This window comes from Bombina bombina, chromosome 5 (genome assembly GCF_027579735.1).
Source record: "Bombina bombina isolate aBomBom1 chromosome 5, aBomBom1.pri, whole genome shotgun sequence".
Taxonomy (NCBI): Eukaryota; Metazoa; Chordata; class Amphibia; order Anura; family Bombinatoridae; genus Bombina; species Bombina bombina.
Genome location: NC_069503.1, coordinates 869,498,245 through 869,519,556, shown reverse-complemented (window position 1 = coordinate 869,519,556; position 21,312 = coordinate 869,498,245). Strand labels below are relative to the sequence as shown.

At 39.2% G+C, this 21,312-nt stretch overlaps 1 protein-coding gene across 1 annotated transcript in view; it reads left to right on the top strand.

The window, feature by feature from the left end:
• CCDC178 (coiled-coil domain containing 178) overlaps nt 1-21,312 on the top strand; it is an 835,363-nt gene that overhangs the window by 173,932 nt on the left and 640,119 nt on the right. Inside the window, 2 exon segments of the mRNA XM_053715876.1 lie at nt 14,988-15,083; nt 15,563-15,699. Coding sequence (XP_053571851.1) covers nt 14,988-15,083; nt 15,563-15,699 — 233 coding nt within the window.

Sequence of the window (21,312 nt, the reverse complement as noted above, 5' to 3'; positions counted from 1 at the left end):
CGTCTGCACCTAACACTCTAACATGTACCCCGAGTCTAAACACCCCTAACCTTACACTTATTAACCCCTAATCTGCCACCCCCGCTATCGCTGACCCCTGCATATTTTTTTAAACTCCTAATCTGCCGCTCCGTAAACCGCCGCCACCTACGTTATCCCTATGTACCCCTAATCTGCTACCCCTAACACCGCCGACCCCTATATTATATTTATTAACCCCTAACCTGCCCCCCACAATGTCGCCGACACCTGCCTACACTTATTAACCCCTAATCTGCCGAGCGGACCTGAGCGCTACTATAATAAAGTTATTAACCCCTAATCCGCCTCACTAACCCTATCATAAATAGTATTAACCCCTAATCTGCCCTCCCTAACATCGCCGACACCTAACTTCAATTATTAACCCCTAATCTTCCGATCGGAGCTCACCGCTATTCTAATAAATGGATTAACCCCTAAAGCTAAGTCTAACCCTAACACTAACACCCCCCTAAGTTAAATATAATATTTATCTAACGAAATAAATTAACTCTTATTAAATAACTTATTTCTATTTAAAGCTAAATATTTACCTGTAAAATAAACCCTAATATAGCTACAATATAAATTATAATTATATTATAGCTATTTTAGGATTAATATTTATTTTACAGGCAACTTTGTAATTATTTTAACCAGGTACAATAGCTATTAAATAGTTAAGAACTATTTAATAGTTACCTAGTTAAAATAATAACAAATTTACCTGTAAAATAAATCCTAACCTAAGTTATAATTAAACCTAACACTACCCTATCAATAAAATAATTAAATAAACTACCTACAATTACCTACAATTAACCTAACACTACACTATCAATAAATTAATTAAACACAATTCCTACAAATAAATACAATTAAATAAACTAGCTAAAGTACAAAAAATAAAAAAGAACTAAGTTACAGAAAATAAAAAAATATTTACAAACATAAGAAAAATATTACAACAATTTTAAACTAATTACACCTACTCTAAGCCCCCTAATAAAATAACAAAGCCCCCCAAAATAAAAAATTCCCTACCCTATTCTAAATTAAAAAAGTTACAAGCTCTTTTACCTTACCAGCCCTGAACAGGGCCCTTTGCGGGGCATGCCCCAAGAATTTCAGCTCTTTTGCCTGTAAAAAAAAACATACAATACCCCCCCCCCAACATTACAACCCACCACCCACATACCCCTAATCTAACCCAAACCCCCTTAAAGAAACCTAACACTAAGCCCCTGAAGATCTTCCTACCTTGTCTTCACCATACCAGGTTCACCGATCCGTCCTGGCTCCAACATCTTCATCCAACCCAAGCGGGGGTTGGCGATCCATAATCCGGTCCAGAAGAGGCTCCAAAGTCTTCCTCCTATCCGGCAAGAAGAGGACATCCGGACCGGCAAACATCTTCTCCAAGCGGCATCTTCGATCTTCTTCCATCCGGAGCGAAGCGGCAGGATCCTGAAGACATCCAGCGCGGAACATCCATCCGGACCGACGACTGAACGACGAATGACTGTTCCTTTAAGGGACGTCATCCAAGATGGCGTCCCTCGAATTCCGATTGGCTGATAGGATTCTATCAGCCAATCGGAATTAAGGTAGGAATTTTCCGATTGGCTGATGGAATCAGCCAATCAGAATCAAGTTCAATCCGATTGGCTGATCCAATCAGCCAATCAGATTGAGCTCGCATTCTATTGGCTGATCGGAACAGCCAATAGAATGCGAGCTCAATCTGATTGGCTGATTGGATCAGCCAATCGGATTGAACTTGATTCTGATTGGCTGATTCCATCAGCCAATCAGAAAATTCCTACCTTAATTCCGATTGGCTGATAGAATCCTATCAGCCAATCGGAATTCGAGGGACGCCATCTTGGATGACGTCCCTTAAAGGAACAGTCATTCGTCGTTCAGTCGTCGGTCCTTATGGATGTTCCGCGCTGGATGTCTTCAGGATCCTGCCGCTTCGCTCCGGATGGAAGAAGATCGAAGATGCCGCTTGGAGAAGATGTTTGCCGGTCCGGATGTCCTCTTCTTGCCGGATAGGAGGAAGACTTTGGAGCCTCTTCTGGACCGGATTATGGATCGCCAACCCCCGCTTGGGTTGGATGAAGATGTTGGAGCCAGGACGGATCGGTGAACCTGGTATGGTGAAGACAAGGTAGGAAGATCTTCAGGGGCTTAGTGTTAGGTTTCTTTAAGGGGGTTTGGGTTAGATTAGGGGTATGTGGGTGGTGGGTTGTAATGTTGGGGGGGGGGTATTGTATGTTTTTTTTTACAGGCAAAAGAGCTGAAATTCTTGGGGCATGCCCCGCAAAGGGCCCTGTTCAGGGCTGGTAAGGTAAAAGAGCTTGTAACTTTTTTAATTTAGAATAGGGTAGGGAATTTTTTATTTTGGGGGGCTTTGTTATTTTATTAGGGGGCTTAGAGTAGGTGTAATTAGTTTAAAATCGTTGTAATATTTTTCTTATGTTTGTAAATATTTTTTTATTTTCTGTAACTTAGTTCTTTTTTATTTTTTGTACTTTAGCTAGTTTATTTAATTGTATTTATTTGTAGGAATTGTGTTTAATTAATTTATTGATAGTGTAGTGTTAGGTGAATTGTAGGTAATTGTAGGTAGTTTATTTAATTATTTTATTGATAGGGTAGTGTTAGGTTTAATTATATCGTAGGTTAGGATTTATTTTACAGGTAAATTTGTTATTATTTTAACTAGGTAACTATTAAATAGTTCTTAACTATTTAATAGCTATTGTACCTGGTTAAAATAATTACAAAGTTGCCTGTAAAATAAATATTAATCCTAAAATAGCTATAATATAATTATAATTTATATTGTAGCTATATTAGGGTTTATTTTACAGGTAAGTATTTAGCTTTAAATAGAAATAAGTTATTTAATAAGAGTTAATTTATTTCGTTAGATAAATATTATATTTAACTTAGGGGGGTGTTAGTGTTAGGGTTAGACTTAGCTTTAGGGGTTAATACATTTATTAGAATAGCGGTGAGCTCCGGTCGGCAGATTAGGGGTTAATAATTGAATTTAGGTGTCGGCGATGTTAGGGAGGGCAGATTAGGGGTTAATACTATTTATGATAGGGTTAGTGAGGCGGATTAGGGGTTAATACATTTATTATAGTAGCGCTCAGGTCCGCTCGGCAGATTAGGGGTTAATAAGTGTAGGCAGGTGTCGGCGACGTTGAGGGGGGCAGATTAGGGGTTAATAAATATAATATAGGGGTCGGCGATGTTAGGAGCAGCAGATTAGGGGTACATAGGGATAACGTAGGTGGCGGCGATTTGCGGTCGGAAGATTAGGGGTTAATTATTTTAAGTAGCTGGCGGCGACGTTGTGGGGGGCAAGTTAGGGGTTAATAAATGTAATACAGGGGTCGGCGGGGTTAGGGGCAGCAGATTAGGGGTACATAAATATAACGTAGGTGGCGGTCGGCAGATTAGGGGTTAAAAATTTTAATCGAGTGGCGGCGGTGTGGGGGGACCTCGGTTTAGGGGTACATAGGTAGTTTATGGGTGTTAGTGTACTTTAGGGTACAGTAGTTAAGAGCTTTATGAACCGGCGTTAGCCAGAAAGCTCTTAACTCCTGCTATTTTCAGGCGGCTGGAATCTTGTCGTTAGAGCTCTAACGCTCACTTCAGAAACGACTCTAAATACCGGCGTTAGAAAGATCCCATTGAAAAGATAGGCTACGCAAATGGCGTAGGGGGATCTGCGGTATGGAAAAGTCGCGGCTGAAAAGTGAGCGTTAGACCCTTTAATCACTGACTCCAAATACCAGCGGGCGGCCAAAACCAGCGTTAGGAGCCTCTAACGCTGGTTTTGACGGCTACCGCCGAACTCCAAATCTAGGCCATAGTGTCTAGATCAAACCAAGATCCTAGACATTCTAGAGAAAATAATGATAGTGGAAACAAACCACTTATCGGAGTGTGAATAAACTTCATCCTACCAACTCCCTATCGTATCAAAATAAATCAATCAAAATACATAATTGATTAGCTTCAATAGTGTCTAGATCAAACCAAGATCCTGGACATTCTAGAGAAAATATTGGTAGTGGTGCCGCCTATAACTGTTTATGTGTGTAATTCCATGCCCCCACAGCCTGTCACTCTCTAAGCACCACCATGGCTATTTGCTGACCAAGGAACATTGCAAGAATAAAAAAACAAAACAGACAAAAACAAATTAAAAGCAATAGTATCCTATTGCAATATTAGTATCTTGTTTAAAAAATGTACCCATTGTATATCTTCTTAACATCAGAGGAACATAATGGTAGTGTACAGAGTAATCATCATACTATATTTATTCATATAAGTGAATTGAGGACAAAACCTGTATCAAATAGGTTCACAAAGGCTCGTGGGCTCTCACTATCATTTGTGGACCATAGACTCTCATTATTAAAGATGGATCAATGAACTCTCATCAAAGATAGCATTGCCATCCTGTGTGGACGTTGAGACCTCTTGGTTGTAATGTCCCCAATTCGAACATCCATCTGGCTTCTTTCTTTAGGAGGATTGTTGCCCTATCGCCTCCTCTGTTCAATTTAGGAACATGGTCAATGATCCGAAATCTCATGTCTGTGACCGTATGTCCAGCTTCCAAAAAGTGGCGAGCCACCGGTTGGTCTGATTTACCATTATTGATTGCAGATCTAATACTGGACTGGTGATTTGCCATTCTAGTCCTGGCATCATCTGTCGTCTTACCGGTGTAATATTTGCCACATGGACAATTCAGGAGATATACGATGTGCGTGGTGGTACAGGTCACTACATGTTTAATTTTATACTTCTTCCTGCGTTTTGGGTGTTGAAAATGTGTCCCCGCTATCATCGCATTGCATGTGACACACCCTAGACATCTGTAACATCCTGTTTTCTTGCTGAGCCAAGTTGTATGTGTGGCTTCAGTGATATCCGTCTTCATCAGCAGATCCCTGAGGCTCCGGCCCCTTCTGTAGCCAATCCGTGGCGTCTGCCATTTCGTAAAGGGTAACTTCGGGTCAGCCTCCAATAACTTCCACTCTTCCTTCAGAGATTGAGTAATCCGGTTCTTATCTTGTGTGTAGGTGGTTACGAAAGTCATTTGAGGTGACTTACGATTATCAACAGTATTGCTCCTTGTGGGCATAATAGCCAATGTGCGCATTTCAGTAAGCACCTTCTGGCTATACCCCCTTTCCTTGAATCTTTGTGTCATTTCTTCAAGTTGGGTTAGACATCTCTCATTTTCAGTGTTGTTTCTAATTACTCGTTGGTATTATGCTTTTGGGATGTTTTTGATTAGACTGGGTTGATGGCAACTGCGAGCATGTAGAATTGAATTTCGTTCAGTTGTCTTCCTATATAGGGTAGTTCCCAACTTAGTGCCATTCTTGAAGACCCTAACATCTAAATAATCAACGACCTCACTAGGATGGCAAATCACCGGTCCAGTATTAGATCTGCAATCAATAATGGTAAATCAGACCAACTGGTGGCTCGCCACTTTTTGGAAGCTGGACATACGGTCACAGACATGAGATTTCGGATCATTGACCATGTTCCTAAATTGAACAGAGGAGGCGATAGGGCGACAATCCTCCTAAAGAAAGAAGCCAGATGGATGTTCGAATTGGGGACATTACAACCAAGAGGTCTCAACGTCCACACAGGATGGCAATGCTATCTTTGATGAGAGTTCATTGATCCATCTTTAATAATGAGAGTCTATGGTCCACACATGATAGTGAGAGCCCACGAGCCTTTGTGAACCTATTTGATACAGGTTTTGTCCTCAATTCACTTATATGAATAAATATAGTATGATGATTACTCTGTACACTACCATTATGTTCCTCTGATGTTAAGAAGATATACAATGGGTACATTTTTTAAACAAGATACTAATATTGCAATAGGATACTATTGCTTTTAATTTGTTTTTGTCTGTTTTGTTTTTTTATTCTTGCAATGTTCCTTGGTCAGCAAATAGCCATGGTGGTGCTTAGAGAGTGACAGGCTGTGGGGACATGGAATTACACACATAAACAGTTATAGGCGGCACCACTACCAATATTTTCTCTAGAATGTCCAGGATCTTGGTTTGATCTAGACACTATTGAAGCTAACCAATTATGTATTTTGATTGATTTATTTTGATACGATAGGGAGTTGGTAGGATGAAGTTTATTCACACTCCGATAAGTGGTTTGTTTCCACTATCATTATTTTCTCTAGAATGTCTAGGATCTTGGTTTGATCTAGACACTAGGGCCTAGATTTAGAGTTCGGCGGTAGCCGTCAAAACCAGCGTTAGAGGCTCCTAACGCTGGTTTTGGCCGCCCGCTGGTATTTGGAGTCAGTGATTAAAGGGTCTAACGCTCACTTTTCAGCCGCGACTTTTCCATACCGCAGATCCCCCTACGCCATTTGCGTAGCCTATCTTTTCAATGGGATCTTCCTAACGCTGGTATTTAGAGTCGTTTCTGAAGTGAGCGTTAGAGCTCTAACGACAAGATTCCAGCCGCCTGAAAATAGCAGGAGTTAAGAGCTTTCTGGCTAACGCCGGTTTATAAAGCTCTTAACTACTGTACCCTAAAGTACACTAACACCCATAAACTACCTATGTACCCCTAAACCGAGCTCCCCCCACATCGCCGCCACTCGATTAAAATTTTTAACCCCTAATCTGCCGACCGCCACCTACGTTATACTTATGTACCCCTAATCTGCTGCCCCTAACACCGCCGACCCCTGTATTATATCTATTAACCCCTAACTTGCCCCCCACAACGTCGCCGCAAGCTACTTAAAATAATTAACCCCTAATCTTCCGACCGCAAATCGCCGCCACCTACGTTATCCCTATGTACCCCTAATCTGCTACCCCTAACATCGCCGACCCCTATGTTATATTTATTAACCCCTAATCTGCCCCCCTCAACGTCGCCGACACCTACCTACACTTATTAACCCCTAATCTGCCGAGCGGACCTGAGCGCTACTATAATAAAGTTATTAACCCCTAATCCGCCTCACTAACCCTATCATAAATAGTATTAACCCCTAATCTGCCCTCCCTAACATCGCCGACACCTACCTTCAATTATTAACCCCTAATCTGCCGACCGGAGCTCACCGCTATTCTAATAAATGTATTAACCCCTAAAGCTAAGTCTAACCCTAACACTAACACCCCCCTAAGTTAAATATAATTTTTATCTAACGAAATAAATTAACTCTTATTAAATAAATAATTCCTATTTAAAGCTAAATACTTACCTGTAAAATACATCCTAATATAGCTACAATATAAATTATAATTATATTATAGCTATTTTAGGATTAATATTTATTTTACAGGCAACTTTGTAATTATTTTAACCAGGTACAATAGCTATTAAATAGTTAAGAACTATTTAATAGTTACCTAGTTAAAATAATAACAAATTTACCTGTAAAATAAATCCTAACCTAAGATATAATTAAACCTAACACTACCCTATCAATAAAATAATTAAATAAACTACCTACAATTACCTACAATTAACCTAACACTACACTATCAATAAATTAATTAAACACAATTGCTACAAATAAATACAATTAAATAAACTAGCTAAAGTACAAAAAATAAAAAAGAACTAAGTTACAGAAAATAATAAAATATTTACAAACATAAGAAAAATATTACAACAATTTTAAACTAATTACACCTACTCTAAGCCCCCTAATAAAATAACAAAGCCCCCCAAAATAAAAAATTCCCTACCCTATTCTAAAATACAAATATTACAAGCTCTTTTACCTTACCAGCCCTGAACAGGGCCCTTTGCGGGGCATGCCCCAAGAATTTCAGCTCTTTTGCCTGTAAAAAAAAACATACAATACCCCCCCCCCAACATTACAACCCACCACCCACATACCCCTAATCTAACCCAAACCCCCCTTAAATAAACCTAACACTAATCCCCTGAAGATCTTCCTACCTTGTCTTCACCATACCAGGTTCACCGATCCGTCCTGGCTCCAAGATCTTCATCCAACCCAAGCAGGGGTTGGCGATCCATAATCCGGTGCTCCAAAGTCTTCCTCCTATCCGGCAAGAAGAGGACATCCGGACCGGCAAACATCTTCTCCAAGCGGCATCTTCTATCTTCTTCCATCCGATGACGACCGGCTCCATCTTGAAGACCTCCAGCGCGGATCCATCCTCTTCTTCCGACGACTAGACGACGAATGACGGTTCCTTTAAGGGACGTCATCCAAGATGGCGTCCCTCGAATTCCGATTGGCTGATAGGATTCTATCAGCCAATCGGAATTAAGGTAGGAATTTTCTGATTGGCTGATGGAATCAGCCAATCAGAATATAGTTCAATCCGATTGGCTGATCCAATCAGCCAATCAGATTGAGCTCGCATTCTATTGGCTGATCGGAACAGCCAATAGAATGCGAGCTCAATCTGATTGGGGATATACATGAGACCCCTATAGACAGTTGATGACTAGCAAGATGGGTATATCCTGATCGACATAAATCTTTTGACAGAGTCAATCTGGGAGACACGGACAATTTTGGGGGTGGAGCCGGACAAGTTGTGACTCATCTTACCATTTGTCTGACAGTTTGTGTGATTGGTTGATCGGGCTTGATCCTTTTGTGTGGACTAATGCCATTGGTTATTTGTATGATGTAAATCAATGCCACACGGGCCTCACTCAACATTATGATTGACACCCTTGGTTGTCTTTATATGCCTATTTATTAGTTGCTGACCCAGGACTTTGTTTTTTAACACACTTACACACTTTTGTTCACTTTTAATCATTCAGATGAGTATGCACTTTGATTGACAGTTTTTTATCCTATCAACTTGTTTGACCTTTGGTCTCTAACCTTTCAGGAGACTTGTCTCTCCAGTCTTTACACGCAGATCACATTGATTGGTTTTTGAACACAGGGGAGGGTTTTATTCACCTTTATAAGTTTGGTACTTTGTATTGTTGTTTGTCAGAGGAAGGGACTGTTTTTTTGTCCCGAAACGTCACCAATAAAATTGTTTATTACACAGACGGCTGAAGTCCAGTGAGTGCTTATCCTATTTGAATACTATTGAAATACCCATAGAGCACCCTGGTGGTTGATGACAGATAGTGAGAGTGCACACACCTACAACAAAAATTATTATATATATATATATATATATATATATATATATATAGACCTCAAAGTAGTGCACTCTCACTTGCCAACCCAGACACAGACCAGGGTGCTTAACGGAATAAACAATCTGTATAAGAATAAGCACTCTCTGGATTTTAAACAGCAAATATTTATTCGGCAGTGACGTTTCGGGGCATTCACCCCTTCCTCAGACAACCCAAAATGTGAAACAAGCAGTGTTAAATAATGACTCACTCCCCTCCCCCATCAAATTTCAGCCAATCAAATTACATCCAAAGCAACCAATAAGGGATGCATGTTAAACCAAAGAAAATTACATTTCTGTATAATGTCAACAAAAGTGTATAGTGTTAAAAAACATTTGTGTAGTATATCGATATATCATATCATGTACTAGTGTATCAGTGACAATGTGGTAAATGGCTATGGAATATCATCAGAATATAGAACATAAAGTAAATCTGCCTGTTTATATTATACACTGTAATCGAAACATGAGATATTCACTAGGCTTATTATTACAATGAGCAGTGGCTCGATTATATCTCATATGTTGTACACGAAAAACTATTGATAACATAACTGCAACTCAACTTACTGTTCGTGAGCAGTATTTACTCTAGAAAATCACCAATGTGTATGGGCATTTCGCCATTAGCTAACACGCTAACCACCACGTGTATTGAGGGGGCGTGTCATCATCCGGGTAAGCTACTTGGACCACTCCCGGAAATCAGTATCCTAAGCGTTGTTATGCGTTGTCATGGCAACCCACCACGACGTCACGAAACATGCCAGAAAGAGGCCAAAATGTATGTGTCTGCTGTAGGTCACCATGGCAACCCACCAAACATATAAGCAGTGTGAAAATCAGTACGTGAGCATCACTAGTGTCACAATCTATTCGCATAATGTTTACTTATTTGGGAGCTTACTTATATGGCAACTGCACACGTAGTGGCTATAACCTATTGCAAGTCATCCAGTGCTGGATCTGTCAGCGGATATGATGAATAAAGCTAATTGGTACACAATGTAATCGAAACAGATCTCAAGAACTCAAATTGGATGTAATTAAATTTACTAGAAGGGATCATTATACCAAAGATAGAGGAGTATATGGCTATACTGTATTCATTCAGAATCTAGCACCAATATCAATAATAATCCGTCTATTACAGTGCTGCAAAGCCAATAACTAAACTAATGATTGGACTATATCCTGTATATACATAATGGCTGATTCCCTAGCTACTCTCAGACGAGAAAATCACAGACCTTGTTAAGGATAGTTTAATCCTGTGGTTTCTTCAAAGGGGTCTGAGCTTGTATATTGGTGAGATAAATAGGACCTCACATAAGTCTAAATGAACTTAGGGCTAGAGTGACCAAATGGATAAAATCAAGGGATCATATGGCATTATGTCACTAGGATCCTACCTGAGAGTGGGTCTTCGTAATTCCTGGAGTATGGTATTATCAGAAGTCTTCAGTAGGTAGACTACGTCTGGATACTTAATATATCCACAGGAATTTAGTAAAATGTACGTGGACTCTCATTACTAAATAGGATGTTAAGAGACAACCTCCCAGTTATAGCTCAAGGATAGGTACTATAAGAAGCAGTGCCAGTCCACATTTGCATTCAATCCACCTGGTTGTACAGTTCCAAGTCTATGGATCCATTTAGCCTCAATTTGTAGGAGCTTCTTCTTTCTGTTGCCTCCCCGTGTCAGAGGTGGCACGTGATCGATAAGTATGAAGCGCAGGTCCTTCACAGTGTGGTTCATCTGTAAAAAATGGCGTGCCACTGGTTGTTCCGATGTGCCATCTTTTAGCGCAATCCTGATGGCACTCCGATGGTTAGCCATCCTCTTCTTAATGTCATCATCCGTCTTACCGACGTAATACAACCCACATGTGCAATTCAACAGGTAGACCACAAATGAGGTAGAGCAAGTGAGATGATGTTGGATCTTAAAACTCTGATTAGTATGTGGATGATGGAAGGTTTTGCTCTGTATCATCGAGTTGCACGTTGTGCATCCAAGGCACTTGAAGCATCCCTGTCTCTTCGATTTTAGCCATGTTTCCTTGATGTAGGCATGTCTTGGATCAGTGATCATCAGCATATCTTGGAGGTTACGACCTCTTTTGTATCCCATCCTTGGTGGGGAGAATTCTTTAAAAGGTAGTTGTTGGTCTGTGGTCAATAGATCCCAATGGTCCTTCAATGAATTTGCTACAATCCCAATGTTTGGTGAGTATGTCATAGTACAAGTCATCCTTTTTTCAACTGGTTTCATTCCTCCTGTTTTCAGTAGGGTGCTCCTTTCTGTGTCTTTAGCTATTCTATGAGCTTTTTGAATAGTTGTGTAGGCATAACCCCTCTGTAGAAATTTGATGGACATTTCTTCTAGCTGTCTTTCGCCATTAATCTTTATAGAGTTGTTCCTCACTACTCGGTAGAGTTGTACCAATGGGATGGCTCTGATGAGAGATCTCGGGTGACTGCTACTTGCCAACAATAGGGAGTTCCTGTCTGTAGGTTTTTGGTACATGGTGGTTTCTAGTTGCCCATTCTCCTTAAGTATTCTCAAATCGAGGAAATCAATGGCTTCTTTGCTGGCCACCATCTTAAATTTCACCGGATGTGGTAGATCATTGAGGTCGTGTACCCACTCCTGTAGATGTTCTTCTGTACCTCTCCACACCAGTAGCACGTCATCAATGTATCTCATATACTTAATGATTTCAGGAATCTCATAAACCTTCATGATGTTGGATTCATAATCTTCCATAAATAAGTTCGCATAGGATGGGGCCATGTTTGACCCCATGGCGGTCCCCGTGATTTGTTGGTAATACTTTAATTCAAATCGGAAGAAGTTAAGTGTCAAACATACTTCAAGGATCTTGATAATGTAGGTACTGCTAGGCCCGACGTAGGGATATCTAGAGAGAGCTTTAGTGACTGCCCTCATTCCATCTTGGTGTGGGATGATGGTATATAGGCTTGTGACATCCATAGACACCAAGAAGTCATCTACAGTCAGATCTTGAACCTGTGAAAGATGTCCCATTACGTCTGTCGAATCTTTAACGTATGATTTCATGTGTCCCACCAGTGGTTGGAGAAATGAATCAATCCACTTTGCCAATGGACTCAGCAGGGATCCCCTTGCTGACACGATCGGGCGTCCAGGGGGTTTCTCCAGGCCCTTATGTACTTTGGGCAGGGTATACATAATGGGGCAAATAGGATATGTCACTCGCAGCCACTCATATGTGTCTTTATTGACCCATCCTTCCGCTACACCTTCAAGCAGTAAGTTATCAATTCTTTCTTGAAATAGATTGGTAGGGTCCTTCTTAAGGGGTAGGTATACCCGGTCATCATTTAGTTGTGAGAGTATCTCTTCTTTGTAATCCTTGTAGTTCAGGACTACTATGGCCCCACCTTTGTCCGCATTGCGGATCACGATATTCGGATCACGGGCCAAACTCTCAATTGCTGCACGTTCCTCTTTGGAGATGTTATGTCTGAATAATTCTTTCGGCATTGTTGCAGCATCTTGCAGGACCAATCTAGTGTAGGTATGTATACTGCTCACGAACAGTAAGTTGAGTTGCAGTTATGTTATCAATAGTTTTTCGTGTACAACATATGAGATATAATCGAGCCACTGCTCATTGTAATAATAAGCCTAGTGAATATCTCATGTTTCGATTACAGTGTATAATATAAACAGGCAGATTTACTTTATGTTCTATATTCTGATGATATTCCATAGCCATTTACCACATTGTCACTGATACACTAGTACATGATATGATATATCGATATACTACACAAATGTTTTTTAACACTATACACTTTTGTTGACATTATACAGAAATGTAATTTTCTTTGGTTTAACATGCATCCCTTATTGGTTGCTTTGGATGTAATTTGATTGGCTGAAATTTGATGGGGGAGGGGAGTGAGTCATTATTTAACACTGCTTGTTTCACATTTTGGGTTGTCTGAGGAAGGGGTGAATGCCCCGAAACGTCACTGCCGAATAAATATTTGCTGTTTAAAATCCAGAGAGTGCTTATTCTTATACAGATTATATATATATATATATATATATATATATATATATATATAAATTTTTATTTATGAATAAGTATAACATATTCTTCTATGTGAAGAACATTGTAAAGTGAAAAAGTCATATTTTCATGTCAGGTTTTATTCAGAAGGTTGTGCAATGTCAAATGCAGGATTTGTATTGCTGGCTGCGATGTCGGGTGCAGCGCTTGTTAAATGTGGCCCATAGTGATAGAGGCCTATGTACACTCATGAGCAAACTTCAGTACACTGTTCTTGAAAGTTTCAACAAAGGATACCAATAGGCAACGTGAAATTGATTCTAAAAATAATTGAGAGGAAAAAAATGACATGCTAAATGATGAAAATGTAATTTAATGTCCCTTTCATCTGTAGCTACTACTGTGCATCTGTGATATATAATATATAGGTTAATGATGTATAAATGAGCAGTCCTATATGCACCACATGTTCAAATGCATTGAGTGGGGCTCATCTATTTGGTTTGCATTGGATGTGTGAGTTTAAGGAAATAGAACTGACCTGAATATAAGTGAAAATGCAGTCATGTCACATTTAAATGTTTTAGCTTTTGTTTGCAAAAGAACATGGTGTTTATGTTGGGAAATATACAGAAAGCAACCTCAGTAACCTACACTATGTTTAGTGCCTTAATAGTTACAATTCATTGATTTAGGTTTTATATCATCTGGCTGTGAAGGATAAAAAGCATCTACAGCATCTTCTGTGACTAAAAACTAATTTAAATTAGGGCATAGAACAAGAGGCATTAAGTCCAGCAAGCAATCATTTCCACTTCACGGTGGAACTTTTCAAAGCTGTTAAAAAAACAAAACAAAAAAAAAACAGCTGAGTTACACAGAACTCTACTTTCTAAATAAAACAGTCTCTTTTATAGTAGCAGCATCAATCTGACAGTAATCAAAATAAACTATTTCACAATGTTTTGTTGGCCTATTTATAACTATGTATTTCAAAATTACTGTAATCACCCATTCATTTTAAAATACTCTTTCCATCTATTTGTGATGGCTTAGTGCAGCTTTTGCAAAAAAACAAAACAAAAATATATACTGTGTGTGTATGTATATATATATATATATATATATATATATATATATATATATATATATATATATATATATATATATATATATATATATAGGGAAATGGAAACCTGGGGGGTTATTGAATACTATCATTTAAGGATTGCACTGCTGTTTTTTATAGAATTTGACAGTGAACTCCTATTTCATATTGGAGCCGCATACTGGTTTGGTTGGGTGGGGAAAACAAAGGGTCTTTTGAAGCACAGCTTCTTGCCTCAAGATTATGAAATAAAAGTGGGGGTCTTTATGGATTTATATACTTGACATTACAAGTCATGTGAAAATTGTATGCTTCTTTGCCACCATCAAATATCACAAGAAAAGTGGAGGTTTGTAGGATAATTTTAACTAATAGATTGCAAATATAACTATGGTGTAATCAATTCGGTTTGAGAACAGAGGATGCTTATCTGGATCTAGTATAAATACATACAAATACAAACTTTAGAGCAAGTATTGTTGATTCATATGAAATATTTATTAAATGTATTTTTCTTTTTCTAAATTTGAATGATTTATTTAAGGTTACCGATTTGAAGTATGCACTGGATGATCAAGCAATGAAGAATAAAAACCTAACAAGTATATGTTCCAACCTATTTCAAGAGGACAACATTTTAGTAAGTACATAAAGTATTTAAAGTCTTAAATTTGGGTTTGGGCTATTATTATTTTTTTGGGTACATATGTTTTTATTTGGATTTTTAGATACCATTTCATCTTATGTTGTTGAATATTTATTACAACATTTGGGCAGCATGTCCCTTTAAATACGTTAATTTGCAATATTAAATACACATTTTAAAAACATTAACAAATAAGGATCAGCATAAAGCTAACCATTAATATCTAGGCTAAAAAATGATTATTTGATATTTTAAATAGGATAGGGATAACTACTATCTAAAAATGACTAAGCAATTATTTGAATATTCTTTAATGGTATACTGAATAAATATATATAATAATGCTGTGCATAGGTCCTAAACATACTGCTTTGATTAAATTATAGGAAATAAATATTCAAAATCAGTTTTTGAGATGTTATTTGAATAAGACACTAATAATGCTATTATTTATTTTGTATTTTTTATTAAAGATATCTCAAACTAAGTCTCAGTTACTTGATTTGGAAAATCTCCTTCATAAAAAGCTTCATGAAGTAAGAGACCTGGAATACAAAAATAAAACCATAACATTGGAGAATGAGGACCTTTCAAACAAAATCAAACAGAGGTAATGTCAACCCTTGTTGGGAATTTAGTTTAATTGCATATTCAATAAAACAACTACTATAGGTTTTGATTAATGGTAACAGCTATGATCATGGCTGCTATTAGAGTTCAAGAATGTGCCTATTTTGTAATCTCACTACTTGAAAGTTGAATAGAAGGTTTCAGTGTACCAGCCAGGCAAGGCTTTTTACTCTTGGCTTTTGCAAATAAATGGCCAGATTACGAGTTTTGCGTTAGTGGCTATGCGGTACTAACGAGCAGTTTTCTCTCACCGCTCACTTACCTACAGCGCTGGTATTACAGGTTTTTACAAACCCGGCGTTAAAAGGCAAGAAGTGAGCAAAATGGTGCTCCTTGCCGCACTCATATGCCAGCGCTGCTTAAGTCAGCCGTGAAATGGTCGTATGTGCTTGTGCACGATTTCCCCATAGGAATCAACGGGGAGAGCTGGCTGAGAAAAAGTCCAACACCTGCAAAAATGCAGCGTAAAACTCAGTAACGCAGCCTCATTGATTCCTATGGGGAAACACATTTATGTTTACACCTAACATCCTAACATGAACCCCGAGTCTAAACACCCCTAATCCTTACACTTATTAACCCCTAATCTGCCGCCCCGACATCGTCGCCACCTACATTATATTTATTAACCCCTAATTTCCCGCCCCCAATGTCGCCGCAACCTATCTACATTTATTAACCCCTAATCTGCCGCCCCAACGTCGCTGCCACTATAATAAACATATTAACCCCTAAACTGCCACACTCCCGCCTCGCAAACACTAGTTAAATATTATTAACCCCTAATCTGACGTCCCTAAAATCGCCGCCACTTACCTACATTTATTAACCCCTAATCTGCCGCTCCCAACGTCGCTGCCACTATACTAAATGTATTAACCCCTAAACCTAAGTCTAACCCAACACCCCCTAACTTAAATATAATTACAATAAATCTAAATAACTATTAATATTATTACCTAAATAATTCCTATTTAAAACTAAATACTTACCTGTAAAATAAACCCTAAGCTAGCTACAATATAACTAATAGTTACATTGTAGCTAGCTTAGGTTTTATTTTTATTTTACAGGCAAGTTTGTATTTATTTTAACTAGGTAGAATAGTTACTAAATAGTTATTAACTATTTACTAACTACCTAGCTAAAATAAATACAAAAGTACCTATAAAATAAAACCTAACCTAAGTTACAATAACATCTAACACTACACTGCAATTAAATAAATTAACTAAATTAAAAACAATTAACGAAATTACAGAAAATAAAAAACAAATTACAGATATTTAAACTAATTACACCTAATCTAATAGCCCTATCAAAATAAAAAAAAGCCCCCCAAAATAAAAAAACCCTAGCCTAAACTAAACTATTAATAGCCCTTAAAAGGGCCTTATGCGGGGCATTGCACCAAAGTAATCAGCATATAAAAATAAGTAATCACTTACTCCTTGGAATCCATGTATCGGCATGGTCACAGCAAAAAGTAGAAAACACAAATGGTGTTGGTAAAAAAATTTACAAAATATTTATTTAGCTATATTTTGTATATTTTTTTACCAACAGTATTTGAATTCCTCAAGGTCTCATTAACATACATTTCTCTGTCCCCAGAACCACCCATTTGCCCTCCTTGTCAGACTGATTGATGGCTATATCCTGATTTTGTTGTAAACTCAAGTTTCTCTCTCCTCTTTCAAAAGGTTGGCCTAGTGGTGGCTCTGGTTTTCGACAAATCATTTAAATTTCCAACCATTCTGTGATAAAATACCTCTAATATTCCCCCTACTCTGAATAGTATAAAAACATAATTTATGCTTACCTGATAAATTTATTTCTCTTGTAGTGTATCCAGTCCACGGATCATCCATTACTTATGGGATATATTCTCCTTCCCAACACAAAGTTGCAAGAGTCCACCCACAGCAAAGCTGCTATATAGCTCCTCCCCTAACTGCCATTACCAGTCATTCGACCGAAAACATGCAGAGAAAGGAAAACCATAGGGTGCAGTGGTGACTGTAGTTTAATGGAAAAATTACCTGCCTTAAAGTGACAGGGTGGGCCGTGGACTGGATACACTACAAGAGAAATAAATTTATCAGGTAAGCATAAATTATGTTTTCTCTTGTTAAGTGTATCCAGTCCACGGATCATCCATTACTTATGGGATACCAATACCAAAGCTAAAGTACACGGATGATGGGAGGGACAAGGCAGGTACTTAAATGGAAGTTACCACGGCCTGTAAAAAACCCTTTCTCCCAAAAATAGCCTCCGAAGAAGCAAGGTATCAAATTTGTTAAATTTGAAAAAGTATGAAACGCAGACCAAGACTCCGTCTTGTAATCTGTTCAACAGAAGCCACATTTAAAAAAGGCCCAAGTGAAAACCACAGCTCTAGTAGAATGAGCTGTAATCCCTTCAGGAGGCTGCTGTCCAGCAGTCTCATAAGCTAAATGAATTATGCTTTTTAACCAAAAAGACAGAGAGGTTGCTGAAGTCCTTTGACCTCTCCTCTGTCCAGAATAGACAACAAACAAGGTAAATGTTTGATGAAAATCTGTAGTAGCTTGTAAGTAAAACTTTAAAACACGAACCACGTCCAAATTGTGTAATAGACGTTCCTTCTTTGAAGAAGGATTAGGATACAAGAATGGAACAACAATCTCTTGAGTGATATTCTTGTTAGATACCACCTTAGGTAAAAACCCAGGTTGGTACACAGGACTACCTTATCCGTACGGAGAACCAGATAAGGAGAATCACATTGCAACGCAGATAACTCGGAGACTCTATGAGCCGAGGAAATAGCTACCAAAAAGGAACTTTCCAAGATAGAAGTTTGATATCTATGGAATGAAAAGGTTCAAATGGAACTCCTTGAAGAACCTTAAGAACCAGCTTTAAGCTCCATGGCGGAGCAACATTTTTAACCACAGGCTTGGTTCTAACCAAAGCCTGACCAAATGCCTGAACGTCTAGAATACCTGCCAGACGCTTGTGCAAAAGAATAGACAGAGTAGAAATCTGTCCTTTTAAAGAACTAGCTGACAACCCTTTTCTCAAAATCATCTTGGAGAAAAGATAATATCCTGGGAATCCAGACTTTACTCCATGAGTAACCCTTGGATTCATAACAATAAGATATTTACACCATATCTTATGTTAAATTTTCCTAGAGACAGGCTTTTATGCCTGTATTAAGGTATCAATTACTGACTCAGAGAAGCCATGCTTTGATAACATCAAGCGTTCTGTCTCCAGGCAGTCCATCTCAGATTAGTTATATTTAGATGGTTGAAAAGACCCTGAGGTAGAGGGTCCTGTCTCAGAAGCAGAGACCGTGGTGGAAAGGATGACATGTCCACCAGATTTGCATACAAGGTCCTGCGTGGCCACGCAGGCGCTGTCAAAAGCACCAAAGCACTCTCCTGCTTGATCTTGTGCAAACCCCTCCGGAGGGAATTCCCACTCCCCCGGATGAAAAGTCTGACGACTTAGAAAATCTGCCTCCCAGTTTTCAACACCTGGGATAGGGATAGCTTTTAGACAAGAGTGAGTCTCTGTCCAGTGAATTATTTTAAGACTTCTAACATTGCTAGGGAACTTCTGTTCCCCCTTGATGGTTGATGTAAGCCACAGTCGTGATATTGTCCGACTGAAATATGATGTACCTCAGAGTTGCTAACTGAGGCCAAGTCTGAAGAGCATGGAATATCGCTCCCAGTTCCAGAATATTCATTAGAAGGAGGGTCTCCTCCTGAGTCCACTATCCCTGAGCCTTCAGGGAGTTCCAGACTGTATCCCAACCTAAAAGGCTGGCATCTGTTGTAACAATTGTCCCATCTGACCTGCCGAAGGTCATACCCTTGGACAGATGGACCCGAGATAGTCACCAGAGAAGAGAATCTCTGGTTTCTTGGTCCGGATTTAACAGGAGAACAAATCTGTGTAATCCCTGTTCCTCTGGCTGAGCATATAGTTGCAGTGGTCTGAAATGTAGGCGTGCAAACGGTACTATGTCCCTTGCCGCTACCATTAAGCCGATTACATTCATGTACTGAGCCACCAAAGGGCGCGGATGGAATGAAGAACCCGGCAGAAATTTAGAAACTTTGACAACCTGGACTCCGTCAGGTAAATTTTAATTTCTACAAAATCTATCAGAATCCCTAGGAGGGAAACCCTTGATATTGGGGATAGAGAACTCTTTCCTTGTTCACTTTCCACCCATGCGATCTCAGAAATGCCAGTATTACGTCAGTATGAGACTTGGCAACTTGGATGTTTGACGCCTGTATCAGGATGTCGTCTAAATAAGGGGCCACTTCTATGCCCCGCGGCCTAAGGACCGCCAAAGTGACCCCAGAACCTCCATAAAGATTCTAGGGGCTGTAGTTAACCCAAAGGAAAGAACTACAAACTGGTAATGCCTGTCTAGAAAGGCAAACCTGAAAAACCGATGGTGATCTTTATGCATCGTAATGTGAGGATAAGCATCCTTCAAATCCATTGTAGTCCTCTATTGACTCTCCTGGATCATAGTTAAGATGGTACGAATAGTTTCCATCTTAAATGATAGAATTCTAAAGAATTTGTTTAAGATCTTTTAGATCCAAAATAGGTCTGAAGGTTTCCTTTCCTTGGGAACCACAAACCGATTTGAGGAAAACTGTGTCCCTGTTCCTCTATTGGAACTGAATGGGTCACGTACACAATGCAAGAATGTCTCTTTCTTTATCTGGTTTGCAGATAAATGTGAAAGGCAAAAACTCCCCTTTTTTGGGGGGGAAAGCTTTGAAATCCAGAAGATATCTCTGGGGTGTAATTTCCAATGCCCAGGGATCCTGGGCATCTCTTGCCCACGCCTGGGAGAAGAATGAAGTCTGCCCCCTATAGGATCCGTTACCAGATAGGGGTCCGTTCCTCATGCTGTTTTAGAGGCAGCAGCAGGCTCCTTGACCTGCTTATCTTTGGTCCAGGTCCGGTTGTCTCCAGACCGCCTTGGACTGAGCAAAAGTTCCCTCTTATTTTGCCTTAGAGGAAGTTGATGCCACACCTGCCTTGAATTTTCGAAAGGCACGAAAATTAGGCCTTTTTTGTCCCTTGATTTGGACCTGTCCTGAGGAAGGGCATGATCTTTTCCTCCAGTGATATAAGTAATAATCTCCTTCAAACTAGGCCTGAATAGGGTCTGCCCCTTGAAGGGAAGTTAAGTAGCTTATTTATTAAAGTCACGACAGCTGACCATGATATAAGCCATAGCGCTCTGCGCGCCAGTATAGTAAAAAACAGAATTCTTAGCCGTTAGTCTAGTCAAAGGAACAAAGGCATCAGAAAACAAAGGAATTGGCTAGCTTAAGTGCTCTAAGCTTGTCAAATATATTCATCCAATGGAGCCTGTAAAGCCTCATCAAGAGACTCAAACCAGAACGCCGCAGCAGCAGTGACAGGAGCAATGCGTGCAAGGGGCTGCAGGATAAAACCTTGTTGAATAAACATTTTTTATCCATTGGATCTAAAAAAGCAAAACAGTCCTCGCCAGAGGTAGTGGTACGCTTAGCTAGAGTAGAAACTCTTCTCTCCACCT